Genomic DNA, 22,461 nt, shown 5'->3' with positions numbered 1-22,461 from the left:
GAAAATATCTTCCAAGAATAGGAACAGGAAAAGGATTGTTATGTGAGCGTTTAATTACAATAACAAATGAATATCCCTTTCCAAATGCCAATGACACTTGATAAAGCTTGAGAAATGTATGGAACAAACACATGTGACTAAAATGTCCCCATATCTTGAGGTACATTTTAGAAATCATAACTCATACAAAGAAAACTGAAGAAATCATTACACACTTAAGGAATCCTGAAGTTAAAATATTCAAGCACATACTTTATCATGAGACCCCTCCTAATGCAGAGGTCTTTACAGCTCACCTGGATTCTGGCATTGAGGAAAAACTACTCCTTCTCTTGACACTTCTTCCTGTTCCAACTGGGAAAGCACATCCCTTTTGCAGACTTGATATCCTGTTTGTATGGAAAAAAGTTACTGGATTTGGAGTTATGACAGTAATAGGGCATGATCACGATGTACATCACAAGTTACCAAAGAATAGGGTAAGCACTGAAGGTCAGCAATGCAGCAATAACTTGAACTTAGATCATTGACAATATTTCAACAGAAATTGTAACTCTGGACCTTTTGCCCATTTCAATGAAAACCACTGTTTGTTGTTACCCATGTACTAATAAAAAGAGAGACTGCGGAATTATCTATATTCTAAATAGTGAGAAGTCTATGTTTTCAAAGTGATTGAATAGTATGTTCAAAAATAATCCAATTAACATAAAATCCCAAAAAATGATCTAAATTCTATATGGAAAAGGATATACGCAATGTTTCTACTACTGTGTTCTGAAGCCTCAGCATAGCACTTGGAGGAGAATGCTTATATCAGCACAGCCCTGATTGTTGGAAATTGAAATTCAAGAAAGACATTAAATTGTGGTCAAGAAGATTAAATTCTATTGGGGTGAACTCAATGTAAATAAAAAATGAAGAAACAAATTCATTTAGGGATTGTTAGCACAACATAAATGTATTAAAATTATAAAATATAAAAATATAATATAAGAAAGATTATACAATTTGGAGAAGCTGATTTAGATATCTGAATTAAAAAATGAAAGATGATTTATGATGAATATATAGGTAGATTAGATAGATGTTAGATACAAAAAAGATAGATATAGGTGGTAGATAAATTTTGAGTCTCACCTACTGAGACCAGGTTATTGATATTCTCCAGCATCACTTCTCTGAACAGCTTTCTTTGGGTTGTGTCTAACAGGTCCCACTCTTCCTGGGTGAAGTCTACAGTCACATCCTTGAAGGTCACTAATGCCTAAAAAATCACAGAAATTTGTGTTCACACAGGGCTATCCTTACCAATGTCTTGAGTGAGATGTACAAAATAACAGCACTAAAGAAGCAGAAACTGTGTATATAAAACTCAAAACTTGTTGGGGTTCCAGAAACATCATTATCAATGCTGAACTTCCATTTGCCTTCCAAATGCACTCACAGACACATATACATTCTGAGCCCACAATACCCCATTGTAAAAGAAAATCACATGACATAGGGTATGACATACATTTGGAAATATCCCAATAAATTTGTCATTATGCCTCTTTCTGCTAATTGTTCAGTTTTCCTTTGAGCATTAATAACTAAATCAATATTTGTCAACAATTTTAAGTAAATTTACAGTTATTATAAGGCAAGCAATATCAATTATATGTATCATTTTAAAAAATGGATATGGTTAGGTTACTCCCCTGTATAGATGAGCTCACTTTCCTCTCATTTATAAAATCATTTAAGAATATGTTATGCATTTTGGCAAATGCAAGTTAATGTATCAATTGCTTTCTATCTAAATTCACTTCACAGGTCTATTATTCATTAAAATGGCAGGGATCCTTGAAAACATAACCAGAATTCTGCAAAACTAAATAGGTTTCAAATCAGTAAGTCCTGATTTCCTCAGTGCTACATAGCTCAGGTATACATGGTAATGTACAAATACAGATGGTTCAGTGTCACAAGACAGGGACACCTGAGAGAGTGTACTGATACATGGCCTTAGACTGACTATTCCTGTGGTAGGAGACCTCCCAATCTCAACTTTCTGGGGTGTACAAAGATGAGTTTCATTGTTTCACTTTTATCTTCATGTCATCTAAGATGAAAACATTCCTGTTCGTTGCCTCTGGCCTTTACTAATCTTTAAAAATTTTCACTGAGACATAAATTGTATTCTCTCTATTATACAGCTTCTGAAACCACAGCCACAATGAAGGAAAAAATAATTCTATAATGACACCCATTTATAAAATTTGAATAAATTTAATTTAGAAAATTGAAGTTGGGAAATTTGACCAAGAGTGGTAAGGAGAACTGTAGTTTTTAAAAAATTATTTCAAGAAAAGTGTATGTGTCTCAAATAGTTGGGTTCCTGCATACAACATGGGAGGCCCTGTGTTTGGTTCCTGGTGTCCCCCTAAAGAAGATGAGCAAGACAACAAGCTGCCATTATGGGCTGGCAGAGTGTGCTGACACAAGATGATGCAATGAAGAGACGATATGATGCCCTGGCATGGCAATCTGATGCAACAAGATGATGCAATGAAGAGACACAAATAGGAAACACAGTGAGAGACACAACCAGCAGGAGAAGAGGTGGCTCAAGTCATTGGTTGCCTCCCTCCCACATGGGAGGTCCTGGGTTCAGTTCCTGGTTCCTTTTAAATAAAAGATGAGCATGCAATGAAGATACAGAGAGCAAACAGTGTGTGTGAACAATGAGGGGGGTTTAATAAATCTTTTTTAAAAATATTTCAAAATGTACAAATATATTCTGTCAAAAGTTTAAGAAAATTAAAATTGGAGGAAACAAATACATTATTTCTAATTTCATTTAATTTACAAAACTTCTCATGTGCTTCTGACAAATATATTTATCCCTACACCCTAGTACCTGTAATGTTGGGCTGACTGCATGCACAGTTGAAAACTCAGCATCCCTTCTGACTGTAAACCCCTCTTCTTACTCATGTCTGTCATCATTATTCATCATATGGCCAGGCCAATCTCAAGCACTAACATGATCCATGACTTCATTATTTATTCAATGAGACCATGCATGAGTGAGAAAAAGAAAACTTCTGTAATCTTCTCAGAGAATACACAGCTTTAATGGTAGCTTTAAACAACTCTTCTAATTACCTTGGAAGATTACTCATAGAGCCACACCTAACTTACCATAATTAATAAAGAGTCATATATAAACTTAAGATGAGATCCTTGAATAACTCCTGAATACACTTGGAATATTCACACCAATAGGAGAAATCTTCCCATCTGCTGGCAACAGAGGTGCAAAAAAGAATTATCTACTCACATGTGATTGCATTGCCCAAACCTTGGCTGGCATCTATCTTCCTCTGGAATTTCACTTGCAACCAGGTAAGCAGAAGGAAAACAAAGCTGAGAATGGAAAAAGAAGTCTTAAGATTCAAGTCTTGACCACAATTTTCTAGGCCCCCCCCATCATGAATGCCAAAACTTTCCCCTAGGAGTATTTCCTGCCCAAATGAAATGGAACATACGGTATGCTCAAGAGAAATAAGGAAGGACTCTCCTTTCCCAAGATCAAGATGTTGGAGATCTTGTCTTCTCTGACTAATAAAGAAATGATTATCTTCATATTATAGGTAAAAAGATGAAAATCCATGAATTGCATGTATTAATTAGTCCATGATGTTCAGAGACTTTTTTTGAAAATATAATGCCAGTTTTACTATTTTTGTTTGTAACAGTTTCTTTATAAAGATATTTAGATTGCATAAAAGGTTACAGTAAAAATATAAGAGGTTCCTAAACACTCCCACTCCCCACTGCCCACATTCCACCAATATCAACAACCTTTTTCATCAGTGTGACACATTCATTGCATTTGATGAATCTACTTTGGAACACCACTACACAGCATGGGTTAGAGTTTAATTGTAGTTTACAGTCTCTCCCAGTCCATTCAGTGGGTTATGGCAGGATACATAATGTCCTGCATCTGTCCTTGCAATATCATTCAGGACAACTCCAAGTCCTGAAAACATCCCCTTATCACACCCCTTCTTCCCTCTCCCTGCCCTTACCAACTCCCATAGCCAATGTTGCCACATCAATGATAGTTTCTTTCATTGCCAGAGTCACAATTCTATAGTACAATACCAGTAAGTACACTCTAATCCATATTTTATTCCTCCATCCGATGTCCACTCCATCTCTAAATCAAGAGGGTGCTTAGATCCCACATGGTTGTTGGAAGGGATTCTCCTGCTTGTAGTTGTAGACATTCTCAGTTCCCTGGTGTGCTGGTTGACCATTCTCATCTCCCTGTTAGTTGACCTGGGTAAGTCCAATCAACCTGCAGGTGTTACAACTTTGCTGAGGCCAAACTCAGCATGTAAATGCATTACCTTCCCCCAGCATGGGACATACTCCCAGGGATGGGCCTCCCTGATGTCAAGTGATTACTAGCAAACACCAGTTGGTGATGCAACTAGAAAAAGACTTGATTAAAAGAGGGAAATGGTGAAGACAAATGAGTTTATATGGTTAAGAGACTTTGAAATGAGTCAGAAGATCATCAGAGGGATCACACTTATGCACATCTCAGCAGGATCTCAGAGAAAGCAAAAGTAGATACAACTCCAAATAGTAGTACTCCTGAGAGCTACAGAGACACCAAGGTTCTACAGTCATGACAGATCATGTTCAGTGCCTTGTCAGTGGGCCCTAATTTGGAACTTGTGTCCTGACTGTGATGGAGTTGGGCTCAGATGTGGCCTCTCTACATATGCCTCTTCTGTCACTTACTAAACCTGTGGTAGGTGCTGGGGTTGGTGTATGCTCAGGAGACTTAACTCTCTGGACTGTCCATGTGGCAGCTGGGCCCTGAGCCTCAACAGAATTGCAATACATGCTCTCTGGTTCACTGGAGACTTTTAATTCATTGCAGATTTCAAAACATAGGTATCCCTTACCAAAATATTATCTGGAATTGGGTTCTCACCATAAGAGGAAGCAGAGTGGAATCTCTCATTATAAATATTACTGTTTTTTTTTTGTGTGTGTGTGTGATAGCATTGGTTCTCTAACATGCATTTCTGATTTTTGGATTCTCCCTTTCTGCTCTACCATGAACCTGATCTTCTGGATACATTTGTCCTAAAACATCTTTATTCTTCCATATGTATAATGCAGCCCACTCAACACTGAGTTCTACATTCCACACAAATATATTTGGAAATCAACTAGGAAACTTAATATGTATTATTAAAAGAAGAAAAAATAATATCTATACACACACACACACACACACACACATATATATATATATAATTATTATGAGGTTGATCAGAACCAAGATTAACTTAATCATTTGTACCTCAATTCCAGGAAGAAAGTGATTATATTCAACATGTTTGGAGACTTACATATTTTAAAATTTTAATCTTCTCAGTACCCCAAATGATAAAGGCTAATTTGCTCCTTTAACAAATGTCCTACATTAAGGTTCAGAGAGGTGAAGTAAAATGACAAATTTATATGGCCACTGGAAGACACAGCTAGAGTTTGAATTTTTTCTTCCTGTATCCCAATTTTGAGTATCTTAAGGGTTACATAACACACCTAGGTATTACATGGAATGTCACCTCTCATTTCAGTATTCAGATCCTCACTGTTGTCAAAACTTCCTCTTCATAGAGTTTGTTAGTTACATACATGAACAGCAAACCTGTTCAAGGAAATCCCCTTTTCATTGAACCTGTCAGATTTTCTCTATGTTCTTGGCTAATCTATAAGAAATTAATTTCAAGAGAAAACTGGGTTAGTTAGGTTAGTAACTTATTGGGGAATGGTCAGAAGAGAAATGGGAGAAAATAACAGATCATGGAGCCCAAGTAAAGAGGAAGGGGCTGGAGAGTGATAAAGAGGGTTGACAGACTACAATTCCCCATTACAGATTATAAATCCCCAGGTTTACTTGTGTATTGATCCAGGCGAGGGGTGAAGAAGGCCAGAACAGTGGGCAGAAGGCAAGAACAGGGGTCAAAAGGTAAGAGAGGGTCAGTTGGCCTTTGCACTTGCATTTAGAAACATTATCACACCCTTTTGCTAATGACAGGGGGTAGTCCCAGCTGTTTGCTGTTTTGATTGACTACCCCACCAATCAATCCCCCAGGAGGGACCTATAATAAAGCCCCTGGAGAATATCCAGGCATTCTCCTGACTTCAGAGGAACTCTCATTCAGAATGGGATTCTTGCAAGTTTCTCCAGCAGCCATCTTGGGAGTACCAATTTCCACATGTTAAATGGTGGTGGTTTTTCTGCCAGGTTCCAGATCTGTCTATTGATTCCTTAACTTGCCTGCTTCAAACCTACTTCCCAAACATTATCTCCCAACTTATGCAATATTTACTGCCAGATGTATTCCAAGCATGCATATTTCAGCATATGTTTCATGAGAATATTTTTTTAAATTTTTAATTTTTTAAAAGATACTTAGATCATATAAATGTTACATAAAAAATGTAAGACAGGGAAGCAGATTTGGTTCAACTGATAGAGTGTCTACCTACCACATGGGAGGTCCAGGGTTCAAACCCAGGGCCTCCTGACCCATGCTGTGGGCTGGCCTGCACTCAGTGCTGATGTGCACAAGGAATGCCGTGCCATGCAGGGGTGTCCCCAGTGAAAGGGGGTCCCATGCACAATGAGTGTACCCTTTAAGGAGAGCCATGTCACGTGAAAAAAAAGTGCAGCCTGCCCAGGACTGGCACCACACACACAGAGAGCTGACACAGCAAGATGATGCAACAAAATGAGACAAAGATTCCTGGTGCCACTGACAAGAATACAAGCAGACACAGAAGAACACACAGCAAATGGACACAGAGCAGACAACTGGGGTGGGAGAAGAGGAGAGAAATAAAATAAAAAATAAATCTTAAAAAAAAGTAGGAGATTCCCGTATGCTCCACTCCCTCCTCTCCCACAATTTCCCACAATAACAGCATCCTTCATTAGTGTGGTACATTTGTTGCAACTGATGAACACATATTGGAATATTGTCACTAAGTGTGTATTATAGTTTACATTATAGTTTAAACTTTTTCCCATGCATTTTTGTAAGTTATCACAGATATATAATGGCCTGTATCTATCACTGAAAACATCATTTAGAACAATTCCAATGTCCCCAAAATGCCAACATATTGCACCTATTTTTTTAAAAAGATATTTTTATTACATAAACATTACATAAAAAATATGGGTGATTCCCATATGCCCTAATCCCCACACATCCCACATCTTCTCACATTAACAAGTCCTTCATTAATGTGGTACAACCACTGCAGTTGAGGAACACATTTTGTAGCATTGCCAATACACATTAATTAAAGTTTACATTCTAGTTTACTTACACTCTCACCCACACAATTCTGTAGGTTATGGCAAGATATACACTAGCTTGCTCTGTCATTACAATGTCATTCAGGACAATTCCCAAGTTCCAAAAATACCCCTTTATTACCCCTGTTTTCCCTCTTACACATCCCTCAGAACCTCCAGTGGCCACTGCCTCCACATCAATGATATAATTCCTTCCATTGTTAGGATCACAATAGGTCAAAGCAGAAAACCAGTAAGTCTACTTTAGTCCACAGTTCATTCCCCAATCCTGAGGATTCTGGGATGGTGATGTCCATTCCACTTCAAGTTAAGAGAGGGCTGTGGGTGGGGCAAGATCTGAGTGAGTGCACCTCATAATCTCTCCTGCAAAGAAGTGGCTGAATAGGGTCAGAGTCCTGCTGGACCAGGCTGTTTCAGGTGCTTGGAGGGCAGGAGGTGTCTGGATGATGATTTGGTGAGACAGTGACAGAAGAGTTTCCTGCAAGAGGTAGAATTTTGGGTCTCTTACATGGAGGTCAGAAGTTGTGGGTGGGACCTTTCCCCCTAGGACTGGCAGCCTGGCTGCGGCAATTCCTGAAAACTTTGTTGGGCTGAGGTGTTCCCCAAACCCTAAGCAGACTGTTTCAGGGGTTTGCAGGACAGGAGGTGTCTGGATGTTGATTTGGTGAGACAGTGACAGAAGAGATTCTTGTGAGAGGTGGAATTTTGGGTTTCTGACATGAAGGTCAGAAGTTGTGGGTGGGATGCCTCCCCTTAGAGTTGGCACCCAGCTGCAATGATCCCTGAAAACTTTGTTGTGCTGTGGTGTTCCCAAACCCCATGGTAATCAGATGAGTGGTTCCCAGGTCTGTATCCCCTAAACCCTGGTAGACCATGCTCCAAAGACTCACACACCTTGAGTCTGCAATATCATGGACTTCCCATTCCTGAATCCACCATGCCCTGAAATCCATCTGAGGTCCTTGATTACCCTAACCATCTGCATTTTTTGTTGTTGTTTTTCTCTCCTTGAGATTGGAGGAGTGTACCAGCTGACCTGGGGAGAGTCTGGAAAGAAAGGAGAGGTGAATCTGCTGAGGAAGCCCAATTTACCTAAACGTCCTGGGATAGGAAACTTGGTCTGTGACAAGGTGGAGTCAGAAAATCAATTAGACCTTCCCTAGCACACTGAAGGGGGAGGGACTATAGGAGGTGTTATCCAAGCTTCCAAAAGCATATTGGGAGTTTCTGGTGAGGTGTAGGTGCTCTCACACTGGAAATAAAGAGTCATAGTCTTCTGTGTTGAGTTGGTTCAACAAGGGCCCACTTGTATCTCTACCAGACCTCTCAGGCAGCTTTCCTGCAGCCCTGGGAGAGAGAAAAGTGAGGAAGGGAGAAAGGGGGAAGATCAGATCCCTAAGTGTTTTATTTAACTGCAAAGAGGATTCCTAGCTTGAAACGTTGGTTCTTTTTTTTTTTTTTTTTTGTCATGGTTGCTAATATTGCATTGTCTCCTGGTGTTTCTCCCATTTTATCAACCAAGGTTCTTTTTCTTTTATTTAGTTTTCTCTTTTTCATTTTCTTGCTTGTTTCCCTCCCTTTTCTTTGCTCCCCCTTTTACTCTTCTCTTTTTTTCTTTTCTCTCTTTTTCTTCTTTCTAATTTTATTTTCTTTATATAATAGGTGCTGCAGGGAGTGCTTCACATTTGCTCTGTTTTCTCATCCTCCATTTCCTCTTTTCAGTGTGTACTGATTTTAGGGACCTACACTATCCCCTTTCCCCCACATCTTGCTATCTTCCATCATCTACTGTTTCTTTTATATTTCACCTCCCTTTCTTTGGCCCCCAAATTGTCTGACCTTTTATTTCTAATACCTCTGTTCTGTTTTCTGTCTTTTATCCACTCTTGATATTATTGTCTTTCTTTTCTCCTTCCCTCTGTCATGAAAACACTGGCCTTTTAATTCATACTATATTCCTTCCCCTATTCAGTTGACTGTCTCATTATAGGTATTCTACTTACTGTTATAACTCTACACAACTTACATGAGTCTACTATCCATTCTCCAAGATCTCACATTGTTGCTCTTTATTACCAATCCTACTTTATACATTTTCTTTTCTTACTCATTTTGCTTTCCCTAGCCCTAATATTTTCCTTCAAAGTGAACTTAGCCAGCAATAAGAAAATATAGTAAGAAGAACAAAGTGACAAAGAGAAGTCATAACATTTATGCACGAACAACAACTAATTAATCCCCAAGACTAGACAAAGAAACTAAGGAACTGATTAAAACCATCAAGATAAAATGATGACCACACAGCAACAAAAAACTACAAACCAAATCAATAATCAGGAAAACATGACCGAATCCAATGAACAACAAAAAACCAGGAAGGGGAGCAGAACATCGGACGAGTAATTAAAGATCTCAAAAGATATAATAGGGACCAACCTAATGAAGAAAATGAAGAGATTAACAATATGAAGAAAACACTTGGAAATAGCAGAAATACAAAAAAGGATAAGATATGATGGTGATGAACATCACAGTTCAAGGTATCAAAAATACACTCTAAGCAAATAGCAGCAGATTAGAAGAGGCGGAGGAGAGAAATAGCAACGTGAAAGACAGTACATTTGAAATCAAACAGATAGTAGAATTCATCAATAAAGAGATAGAAAAAATCCAGCTGTGTTTTAGGGACCTGGATGACAATGCAAAACACAAAAACATACATATTATAGGCATCACAGAAGGAGAAGAGAAGGGAAAGGGGACAGAAAGGGTGTTGCAGGAAATAATGGGTGAAAACTTCCCCAATCTACTGAGGGACATGGGTGTATATGTCCAGGAAGCATAACACAGCCCAAACACCATAATTCCCAACAGGCCTAACCTAAGACACATACTTGTCAAATTATCCTATGCTCAAGACAAAGAGAAAATTCTAAAAGCAGCAGGAGAAAAGAGAACCACCACATACAAGGAAGGCTCGATAGGATTAAGTGCTGATTTCTCACCTGAAACCATGGAGGCAAGAAGGCAGTGGTATGATATAGTCAAGGTAGTAAAAGAAAAAAAATTTGAACCAAGAATACTCTACCTAGCTAAGTTAGCATTCAAAAATGATGGAGAGTTCAAAATATTCAGATAAACAGAAAGTGAAAGAGTATGTCAACAAGAACCCTGCCCTTCAAGAAATACTAAAGGAGGTTCAGCAGGAAGAAAGGAAAAAACAGGAGAGGCAGAGTTGGAGGAGAGTGTAAGAGCAACAAAAAAGACAAAAAGAGAATAAAAAACAAAAACAAAAACAAAAATATGACAAACACAAGTCCAAAGAATATATGGCTAACATCAATAATTCCTTGAAAATAATAACACTGAATGTCACCTGTCAAAAGATTCAGACTGGGACATTGGATAAGGAAATATGACCCATCTATATGTTGTCTACAAGAAACACATCTTAGACCCAGGCATTCAAGGAGGTTGAAAGTGAATGGCTGGAAAACAATCTTACAAGCAAACAATAACCAAATAAAGGCAGGAGCAGCTATATTAATATCAGAAAAAATAGACTTTAAATGTGAAATGATTATGAGAGATAAATATGGAAATTACATATTTGTGAAAGGGATAATCTTTCAAGAAGAATGAAAAATCATAAATCTTTATGCTCCTAATAAGGGCACCTCCAAATCCGTGAGGCAAATACTAGAAAAAGTAAGTGAAAGAATAGATACCTCTACAATTATAGTGGGAGACTTTAATACCACTATCAACTTTGGACAGAACATCTCAAAAGAGAATCATTAAAGAAACAAAAACTTTGAACAGTGTATTAGAGGAGCTGGATCTAATAGACATATACAGATCATTACACCTGAATACAGCAGGATATACATTTTTCTAAAGTGCATATGGATCATTCTCCAAGGTAGACCATATGATAGTCCACAAAGAAAGGTTCAATGCATTCAGAAAGATCGAAATCATACAAAATAATATCTCTGATGACAGTAGAGTGAAGCTGGAAATCTGCAAGGGCCAGAGGCCCAGATTTCACACCAAGATATGGAAATTAAACAGCACACTCTTAGAGAAACTGGGTCAAAGAGGAAATCTCAAAAGAAATTAATAATTACCTTGAAACTAATGAAAATGCTAACACAACATACCAAAATTTATGGGATGCAGCAAAAGCAGTACTGAGAGGGAAATTTATAGCCATAAATCCAAACATCAAAAAAAAAAGAACAAAAATTGAAGAGCTAACTGCATATTTTGAGGAATTAGTAAAAAAACAACAAAGAATCCCCACAGAAAGAGGAAAGAAAGAAAAAAGACAAGAACAGAACTAAATGAAATAGAAAATAAGAAAGCACTTGAAGAGATTAACAAAAGCAAGAGCTGGTTCTTTGAGAAGATCAATAAAATTGACAATCCCTTAGCTAGACTAACAAAGAAAAAAACAGAGAAGATGCAAATACACAAAATAAGAAATGAGAAAGGAGATATCACCACTGACCCCACAGAAATAAAGACTGTCATAAGAGCACACTTTGAAAAATTATTTTCCAACAAAAATGACAATTCAGAGAAAATGGACAAATTCCTAGAACCAGATAAGCAGCCTATATTGATGAAAGAAGAAATTGACAATCTCAAAAAACCAATCACAAGTAAAGAGATATAATCATTCATTAAAAACCTCCCAACCAAGAAGACCCCAGGCCAGACAGCTTCACAGCTTAATTTTACAAAACATTGCAGAAACAACTAACACCAAACTTGCTGAAACTCTTCCAAAAAATCAAAACAGAAGGAACATTACCTAACTCATTCTATGATGTCAACATTACCCTAGTACCAAAGCCAAACAAAGACACCACAAGAAAGGAAAATTACAGACCAATTTCTCTAATGAACCAGGACACAAAAATCCTCAACAAAATATTTTCTAACCGTATTCAACAACACTTTAAATGAATTATACACCATGACCAAGTGGGATTCAATACGGGTATGCAAGGATAGTTCAACATAAGAAAATCAATCAATGTAATACACGATATAACAGACTGGAGGAAAAATATCACATGATTATATCTATAGATTTAGAAAAAGCATTTGACAAAATACAGCACCCTTTCATGATAAAAACACTGCAAAAGATCGGAATACAAGGAAATTTTCTGAACATGGTAAAGAGTATATATGAAAATTCTACAACCAACATCATTTACAACCGTGAAATCCTTAAATCTTTCCCTCCAAGATCAGGAACAAGACAAGGATGAACACTATCACCTCTTCTATTTTACACTGTCTTAGAAGTACTTGCTTGAGAACTGAGACAAGAACCAGATATAAAAGGCATTCAAATTGGAAAGGAAGAATTCAAAATTTCATTATTTGCAGATGACATGATCCTATACATAGAAAACCCAGAGAAGTCTACACCAAAGCTTCTAGAACTCATAAATGAGTTTAGTAAAGTCACAGGTTATAACATCAATGTGCAAAAATCAGTAGCATTTCTGTACACCAATAATGAGCAAGCTCAGGAGGAAATCAAGAAACAAATACCATTTAATAGTAAATTAAAAATCAAATACCTAGGAATAAATTTAACTAAAGATGTAAAAAACTCATACACAGAGAACTACACAACATTGTTCAAGGAAATCAAAGAAGACCTAAATAAATGGAAGAATATTCCCTGTTCATGGATGAGAAGACAAAATATTAAGATGTCTATCCTACCAAAACTGATCTACACATTCAATGCAATCCCAATAAAAATCAACACAGCATTCTTTATGGAACTAGAAAAACTAGCTAGGAAATTTATTTGGAAAGGAAGGAGGCCCCAAATAGACAAAGAAATATTCAAAAAGAAAAATGAAATTGGAGGAATCACACTACCTGACTTCAAAACATACTACAAAGCTACAGTAGTGAAAACAGCATGGTGTTGGCACAAGGAGAGACACACAGACAATGGAACTGAATTGAGAGTTCTGATATAGATCCTCATATATGTATTCATATAATACTCAGGAAAGCCGGCAAACACTCTCAACTGGGAGAGAATGGCCTATTCAACAAATGGTGCCTGGAGAACTGGATACCCACATGTAAAAGAATGAAAGAGGATTATCAACTCACACCTTATACAAAAATCAACTCAAGATGGATCAAAGACCTAAATATAAGAGCCAAGACCATAAAAACTTTGGAAAGCAGTGTAGGGAAGCATCTACAGGAACTTTTATTGTTACAGGAAATGGCTTCATGACTTTCACACCAAAAGCACGAGCAGCAAAAGAACATATAGATAAATGGGACTTCCTAAAAATTGAAGCCTTCTGCACCTCAAAGGAGTTTGTCAAGAAAGTGAAAAGAGAGCCTACACAATGGGAGAAAATATTTCTAACCATACATCTAATAGGAGATTTATAACTTGCATATATAAAGAACTCTTATACCTCAAAAATGAAAAGACAAAAAAACCATTTAAAAAATGGGAAAAAGATTAAACAGACAATTCTCCAAAGAAGAAATACAAATGGCTAAAAAGCACATGAAAAAAAATCCTCAAAATCTCTAGCAATTAGGGAAATGCAAATCAAAACTACAATGAGATACCATCTTATTCCCATAAGATTGGCAGCTATGAAAAAACAGAAGACTACAAATGCTGGAGAGGATGTGGAGGAAAGGAAACACTCATCCACTGCTGGTGGGAATGCAGAAGGATCCAGCCATTCTGGAGGACAGTTTGTTTTTCAAAAAACTAGCTATAGATTTGCCATAATACCCAGCAATTCCACTCCTGGGTATATACCCAGGAGAACTGAAAACAAGGACACACAGTGATATATGCACACCAATGTTCATTGCCAAAAGTTGGAATCAATTGAAATGCCCATCAACAGGTGAATGGATAAATAAAATGTGGTATATACATACAATGGAATACTCAGCTTTAAGCATGAATACACTACAAACACATGTGATAACATGGATGAATCTTGAGAACCTTATGTTGAGTGAAGCAAGCCAGGCATTGAAGGACAAACACTACATGACCTCAATGATATGAAACAAGTAAACCAAGCTGCCTCAGAGAGTTAGAGCCTGAATGATAGGGTTAAAGAAAATTGGGGGGTAGAGGAAGGATATAAGCTGACACCTACATGGGTGAAATCTATGATAAGCTGGAGGAAAGTATTTGTACAAGGAAGGGATAAAATGGGGGAATAAGCTTACCTTTGGGTGGGGCTTTGTGGGATTGAGGGAGGCTTGGGATGGGAGGATGCGTAATATTGAACAAGAAATTGGGTGGAGGGTGGGGCAACATATGAAAATAGGAGAATGCCAGGTGTTCGTTGAAAGTATAACGCTGAGAAAACCTTTTCAAAAATATAATAAGGGAGATTACCTGTTTAAGATGCTTAAAGGGGATAATCTGATGCAGAACAGGCTCCTAGAGAGTGTGTGAGTGCTCATTTTGCCAGGGTGGGTTATATCATTGGATAGAGACCTATATAATGAGAGTGAAGGTATACCCACATCCTGGGGAGAACTGATGTTCTCAAATAGAGGGAATTGTATTTCTTGAGAGAAATGGTGGCTCCCAATGCATTAGGGCAGTTGAACATGTCAAGCCCTCAATGCAGTTGCAAGTATCTCTGAACATGTCTCTTCAAGCAATGAAGATTGACTGTCACTGTGGGCCCTAAGGGAAGCAGGAAAGAGGTATTGAATAGATGGAATCAATGTAAGTGTGTGGGTAATAGAAGTGTTGAACAAGATTATGCAAGGACGGATATAAGACATGTTAAATTACACCAAAAATATATAGGGGCTGATAGGCTAAAATGTAAATCATAATGTAAAACATAGGATAGCTAAAAATTTAGAAAATTGTATAGTCTAAAATATAAACCACAATGTAAACACAAATGTTACCTTGTTTGAAAGCTATTGTCTCAATATCTGTACATCAGTTTCAGTAAATATAATATGAATATGTAAAAAGATTATTGCGGAATTGTGGAAGGGAAAAGGGTTTTATGTTGGATATGTGGGAGTACTTTATATTGTATATATGAATTACTGTGATCTTAAACTTTCATGAAGATAAGCTTAATAATTATGGAAAAAAAGGGAAACAAGAGGTTGAAGACACTGAGGAAAAGACAGAAGTTGGCTTGCCAATTTGCATACAGGGCAACACTTACTGCAGTGATGGAAGGCAAAACATCAAAAACAAATCTTTTGCATTTTAAAATTTTTGATACCCCAATTTATTTTTACCTCAATTTTTCTAAATTAATATGTATTCTATATCTAACCTTTAAACTCATCACTATATTCCATTTTACTATTAATGGAACCTGGCAATATATTGGGTTTCATCTTTGAAGAAGTTTAGGATCATAGAGAGTTTCAACAATGGCAGGGGAGGAATACTGGTGTGGGATGTTATTGACAGGGGACACATGATTGGCAGGGAGTTCTCCAGGACGTATTTCCAGGGTACATAAAAATGTTTGGATATTTTCATAGTGATTACATTAAAAACAACAACTGAGGGAGTGCTGAGTTCTAGCCAGGGGAGCTATATCACAGTCCCTAAAGGAACAGCAGCAATTCCCCAAGTGCAAAGGCAAAGAGCAAAAAAAATGAAGGTCCAACAATGAGCCCTTGATACTAATGACTATGCTTATGAGCCTGTGCACCTGAAATAAGAACAAGGCCTAGAGCTGCAGTGTGCCTAAGTGTTACCTCCTGAGAGCCTCCATGTTGCTCAAATGTGGCCAGTCTCAAAGCCAAACTCAGCATGTAAATGTGTTGCCTTCCCTCTAGTGTGGGACATGACTCCTGGGAATGAGCCTCCCTGGTGCCGAGGGATTACTACCAAGTACCAGCTGATGATATAACTAGAAAATGACCTTGAATGAAAGGGTCAACTCGGACCGCAGAATATCTCAGTCCACATATAATACCAGGAGTTATAAATGCTTTTTGACCTGAAGAAAAGGGGGAAATGGAAGGAAAAATGAGTTTATATGGCTATGACTCTCCAAAAAGAGCCAGGAGGTTATCAGATGGGTTGCCCTCATGCACACCTCAGCAGAGTCCCCGAGACTGGTAAAGTACATACAACCCCATATATTCATTCTTCTGAGGGCTACAGAGACCACAGGTTTTATGGTCATGGCAGATGGAGTTCAGTGCCACATCAGTTGTCCCTACTTTGGAGTTTGTGTTTCTGTGTGATGGAGCTGAACTCAGATGTGATCTTTTTTCCACAAGCCTCTCCTGTTACTTTTACCAGATCTGTAGTTGTTGCTGGGGTTTAGTGTATACCCAGGGTACCTGAATCTCTGGACTGACCATGTGATAGCCAGGCCCTGAGCCTCAGCAGACTTGCAACTCCTACTCTCTGGTTTATTGGACTTACCCCACTCAGCTAACATGGAGGTGAAGAAGGTCAACCACCACACCAGGGAGCCAAGAGTGCCTACAACTGAAAGCAGAATTGCATCCAGAATCCATGTGGAATCTAAGCCCCCTCTTGATATAGATGTCGAGTGGACACAACCATCCCAAGTTCCACAGGGTGGAGGAATAGAGTATGGATTAGAGTGGACTTACTGATATTCTATTCATGAACTATTGTGATTAGTAATCAAAGAAAATGTGGAATTGGTGTGGAGAAATTGGCCATGGTGGCTGCTGGAAGAAGGGAATGGTAGGAAGAGATGTGATGTGGGGGCATTTTTGGGTGTTAGAGTTGTCCTGGGTGGTGCTGCATGGACAGTCACTGGACATTGTATGTCCTCCCATGGTCCACTGGATCGACTGTGGGAGATGTGTGCTATGGTGTGGACCATTGACCATGAGGTGCAGCAGTACTCAGAGATGTATTCACCAAGTGCAATGAATGTCTCATGATGATGGAGGAGGTTGCTGTTATTGGGGGGAGAGGAGTGGGATGAAGGGGGTGGGGGTGTGTGGAGACCTCATATTTTTTTAATGTAACATTAAAAAAATAAATAAAGACAAAAAAAAAGAGAGGGCTGTGATCCATTAGGGCTGATGAATGGAAATCTCTTGCTTGCAGCTATAAACTTTCTTGGTTCTTTGGTATGGAAATTGTCCATTCTCACCTCCTTGTTAGTTGTCCTAGGTGGGTCCAATGAACTGGAGAGTAAATGTTACAATTCCATTGAGATTCAGGGCCCAGCTGGAACAAAGACAGCCCAAAGATTTAAGTCTCTTGGATGTACACCTACCAACTCTAATACTAATTATCCTTTCAAATTCAAGAACAGAAGAACCATGTGTAGGGAAATCACAACTGAGTCCAACTCTATCACCTTGGGGAGCATAAATTCCAAAGTACGGCACATTGGCAAGGCACCAAACTCCTGATCTATCTGACCTGACTATAGTGTCTGGATGTCTTCAGAGACCCAAGGAGCCCTGCTATTTGGAAAAGTAGCTACTTTGACAGTAAATGAGATCCTGCTGAGACATGCACAATCATAACCTCTGAAATGACCGACTTTGAAGTCTCTTGGCCATATAAACTCATTTGTCTTTTACATTTTCCCCCTTTTGGTCAAGGTCTTTTTCCAAGAACATTTCTTTTTTTTTTTTCCATGATCAAGTGAATTTTATTCCAGGTATACAAGGATGTTTCTTTTTTCTTTTTTTTTTTTTTAATTGACTTTGTAATAATATTACATTAAAAATATATATGTGAGGTCCCATTCAACCCCACCCCCCCCACCCCCCCCTCTCCCCCCCCCCAACAACACTCGTTCCCATCATCATGACACATCCATTGGATTTGGTAAGTACATCTTTGGGCACCTATGCACCTCATAGAAAATGGTTCACATCATGGCCCATACTCTCCTCCATTCCATCCAGTGGGCCCTGTGAGGATTTACAATGTCCGGTGATTACCTCTGAAGCACCATCCAGGGCAGCTCCATGTCCCAAAGATGCCTCCACCTCTCATCTCTTCCTGCCTTTCCCCATACCCATCGTCCACCATGTCCACTTTTCCCAATCCAATGCCACCTCTTCTATGTGGACATTGGATTGGTTGTGCCCATTGCACCTCTATGTCAAGAGGAGGCTCAGATTCCACATGGATGCTGGATGCAATCCTCCCATTTTCAGTTGTAATCACTCTAGGCTCCATGGTGTGGTGGTTGTCCTTCTTCAACTCCATCTTAGCTGAGTGTGGTGAGTCCAATAAATCAGATTGTAGGTGCTGGAGTCTGTTGAGGCTCAGGACCTGGCTATCACATTGTCAGTCCAGAGATTCAAATCCCCTAAATATATCTTAAACCCCAACATTAACTGCACCTCCAGCACATTAGCATGAAAGTCTTATGAAGGGAGATCCCATCTGAGTCCAGATTCATCACACATAAACACTATTTCCAAAGAGGGGCCATCTGCCCTGGTAGTTAACCCCATCGGCCATGACCATAACTCCCATGTGTCTCTTTAGCCCTCAAAGGAACCAATATCTGGGGGTTGTATCTTCTTTATCTGTCTCTCTGACTCTGCTCAGTTGTGCAGGAGGGCAATCCTTCTGCCAGCCTCCAGACTCTTTTTTAGAAACTCGTAACCATATAAACTCATTTCTCCTTTTCATTTCCCCCTTACTTTAGGTCAAACAGCATTTTAAAGTCATGGTATTTTATGTAGACGTGGATATTCTGCTGTTCCGCATTGAACCTTCTGTATAAGGTCATTTTCCAGTTGCATCATCAGTTGGTAGTTGATAGTGGTCCCTCGTTGCCAGGGAGGCTCATCCCCGGGTGTCATGTCCCACGCTGGGGGGAAGGCATTGCATTTACATGCTGAGTTTGGCTTCGAGACTGGCCACATTTGAGTAACATGAAGGCTGACAGGAGGAAATTCCCAGGCACAATGTTGCTCTAGGCCTTGTTTTTATTTTAGGTTTATCAGCTCACAAGCATAGTCATTAGCATCAGGGGCTCACTGTTGAACCCTCACTCCCTCCCGGTCCCCGCCACTGTACCTGGGAGACTGTTGCTGCTCCCCTAGGGACCACGACAGAGCACCACTGGCCAGGAACCCAGTACCCCCCCTGCTGTGGTTTTTAATTGTTGCCACTATGAGTATATCCAAACATTACCATGCACCCTGGACATATGTTCTGTACAGCTCCCTGTCAGCCATATATCACCTGTCATTGGTATCCCATACCAGTATCCCTCCATTGCCATTGTTGAAACACTCTGTGTTCCAGAACTCCCCGAAATTTGAAGCCCAATATAATGTCATGGTCCCTTACTAGGGAATGGCATATAGCGATGGGTTTAAAGGATAGATAAAGAACTTGGATAAAGTTAGATAAAGAACTTAGATAAAGAATGTTGACTTGAAAAAATTCCACATCCTATCTTTTTCTTTTTTTTTTTTTTTCCCCCCCTAATTATTCAGCTTTTCTTCACAGGAGTCCTAGACCACAGCAATGTATATATATAATATACAGCACTCCCACACATCCACCAGAAAACCTTTTCCCTTCCACAGTGATACTCTTAAGCCCTATTCATATCATATTTACTTAAAGTGATGTACAGAGTCTGAGACATTAGCTTTCTAACAAGGTAACATCTGTGCTTACATTATGGTGCATACTTTAGGATACACAGTTCTTTACATTTTTAGTTATCCTATGTTTTACATTATGGTTTACATTATCAGTCTGTCATCTCCTATATGTTATGGTGTAATATTACATGTTTTATATCCATCCTTGTGTACTCTCAAGAAACTCCTCTTTTACCCCCCATTTACTTTGGTTCCACACATTTAACGTCCATTTTCCCTTCCACCTTGGTGCCCACAGTGACAGCCAACCTCTGTTTCCTGAGGAGCCACTTCCAGAGATAGATGGAATAGTGTTCAGGGCCTAACTTGCTCAACTGCCCCAATGCCCTGGGAGCCACCCTTTCTCTCGAGGGATACAGTTCCCTCTATTTGATGGCATTAGTCCTCCCCAGGATGTGGGTCCACCCCCACTCTCACTACTTGGGTTTCTACCCCATGGTGTCACCCACTCTGGCAGAATGAGCATTTAGACATTCCCCAGGAGCCCGTCCTGCATCAGACCCTCCCCTCTGAGCATTCTAAACAGGTAACCCTCTTTATTATATTTTGATATGATTTTCTCGGCATTTTACTCTCACCAACACCTGACCCTCTCCTGTGTTCGTATGCTACCCCTCCCTCACCCCACCTTTGGGCAACGTTACCCATCCGTCCCTCCCCAGCCACCCTCAAACCCGCAAAGCCCCAAACAAAGGCAACCCCTTGCCCCCCTTTTATCTCTTCTTTGTGTTCATACTTACCACCATCTCGTCTTAAATTCCACCCTTGCAGACATCGGCTCATATCCTTCCTCCACCCTCCGATTTCCTGTAAGCCTATCGTTCAGTCTCTTGCTATCTAGAGCAGCGTGTTTATTTCATATCATTGAGGTCATGTAGTATTTGTCCTTCAATGTCTGGGTTGCTTCACTCAACATAAGGTTCTCAAGATTCATCCATGTTATCACATGTGTTTGTAGTGTGTTTGTTCTTACAGCCGAGTAGTATTCCATTGTGTGTATATACCACATTTTATTGATCCACTCATCTGTTGATGGGCATTTGGGTTGATTCCAACTTTTGGCAATAGTGAACAATGCTGCTATGAACATTGGTGTACATATATCGGTTTGTGTCCTTGTTTTCAGTTCTGCTGGGTATATACCCAGCAGTGGTATTGCTGCGTCATATGGCAAATCTATGGCTAGTTTTTTGAGAAACCGCCATACTGCCCTCCAGAATGGTTGGATCCTTCTGCATTCCCACCAGCAGTGGATGAGTGTTCCCCTTCCTTCACATCCTCTCCAGCACTTGTATTCTTCTGTTTTTTTCATATCTGCCAATCTTATGGGTGTAAGATGGTATCTCAATGTAGTTTTGATTTGCATTTCCCTGATAGCTAGAGATTTGGAACATTTTTTCATGTGCTTTCTTGCCATTTGTATTTCTTCTTCAGAGAAGTGTCTGTTTAATTCTTTTTCCCATTTTTTAAATGGGTTGTTTATCTTTTTATTTTCAAGATATAGGAGTTCTTTATATATGCAAGTTAAAAGTTTCTTATCAGATATATGATTGCCAAATATTTTCTCCCACTGTGTGGGCTACCTTTTTACTTTCTTGACAAACTCCTTTGAGGTGCAGAAGGCTTTAATTTTGATGAAGTCCCATTTATCTATTAGTTCTTTTGCTGCTTGTGCTTTTGGTGAGATATTCATAAATCCATTTCCTATTACAAGGTCCTGTAGATGTTTCCCTACACTGCTTTGTAAGGTTTTTATGGTCTTGGCTCTTATATTTAGGTCTTTGATCCATCTTGAGTTGATCTTTGTATAAGGTGTGAGATGGTAATCCTCTTTCATTCTTCTACATATGGCTATCCAGTTCTCCAGACACCATTTGTTGAATAGGCCACTCTCTCCCAGTAGAGAGGGTTTGGTGGCTTTATCGAATATTATGTGGTTGTATATGTGAGGTTCTATATCAGAGTTTTCAATTTGATTCCATTGGTCTATGTGTCTCTCCTTATGCCAATACCATGCTGTTTTCACCACCGTAGCTTTATAGTATGTTTTGAAGTCAGGTAGTGTGATTCCTCCAATTTCGTTTTTCCTTTTCAGTATGTCTTTGGCTATTCGGGGTCTCTTTCCTTTCCAAATAAATTTCATAGTTAGTTTTTCTAGTTCCTTAAAGAAGGCTGTGTTGATTTTTATTGGGATTGCATTGAATGTGTAGATCAGTTTTGGTAGGATAGACATCTTAATAATGTTCAGTCTTCCTATCCATGAACAAGGAATAGTCTTCCATTTATTTAGGTCTTCTTTGATTTCCTTGAACAATCTTGTATAGTTCTCGGTGTATAAGTTTTTTACCTCTTTAGTTAAATTTATTCCTAAGTATTTGATTTTTTTA

At 38.9% G+C, this 22,461-nt stretch overlaps 1 protein-coding gene across 1 annotated transcript in view; it reads right to left on the bottom strand.

Annotated features, from left to right (window-relative positions):
• The window catches only part of LOC101421613 (zinc finger protein 705D-like), a 48,561-nt gene that overhangs the window by 13,798 nt on the left and 12,302 nt on the right, over window positions 1-22,461 (bottom strand). Inside the window, exons 3-5 of the mRNA XM_071211872.1 lie at window positions 3,329-3,414; window positions 1,141-1,267; window positions 297-389 (exon numbers count right to left, since the gene is read on the bottom strand). Of these exons, the coding sequence (XP_071067973.1) occupies window positions 297-389; window positions 1,141-1,267; window positions 3,329-3,361 (253 nt within the window). The 5' untranslated portion in view covers window positions 3,362-3,414. The remainder of the gene's footprint in view (window positions 1-296; window positions 390-1,140; window positions 1,268-3,328; window positions 3,415-22,461) is intronic.

The sequence above is a fragment of the Dasypus novemcinctus genome, chromosome 25 (genome assembly GCF_030445035.2).
Source record: "Dasypus novemcinctus isolate mDasNov1 chromosome 25, mDasNov1.1.hap2, whole genome shotgun sequence".
In the NCBI taxonomy this organism is placed as follows: domain Eukaryota; kingdom Metazoa; phylum Chordata; class Mammalia; order Cingulata; family Dasypodidae; genus Dasypus; species Dasypus novemcinctus.
The sequence above is the reverse complement of the archived record's forward strand: the minus strand, read 5'-3'. Positions and strand labels throughout refer to the sequence as shown.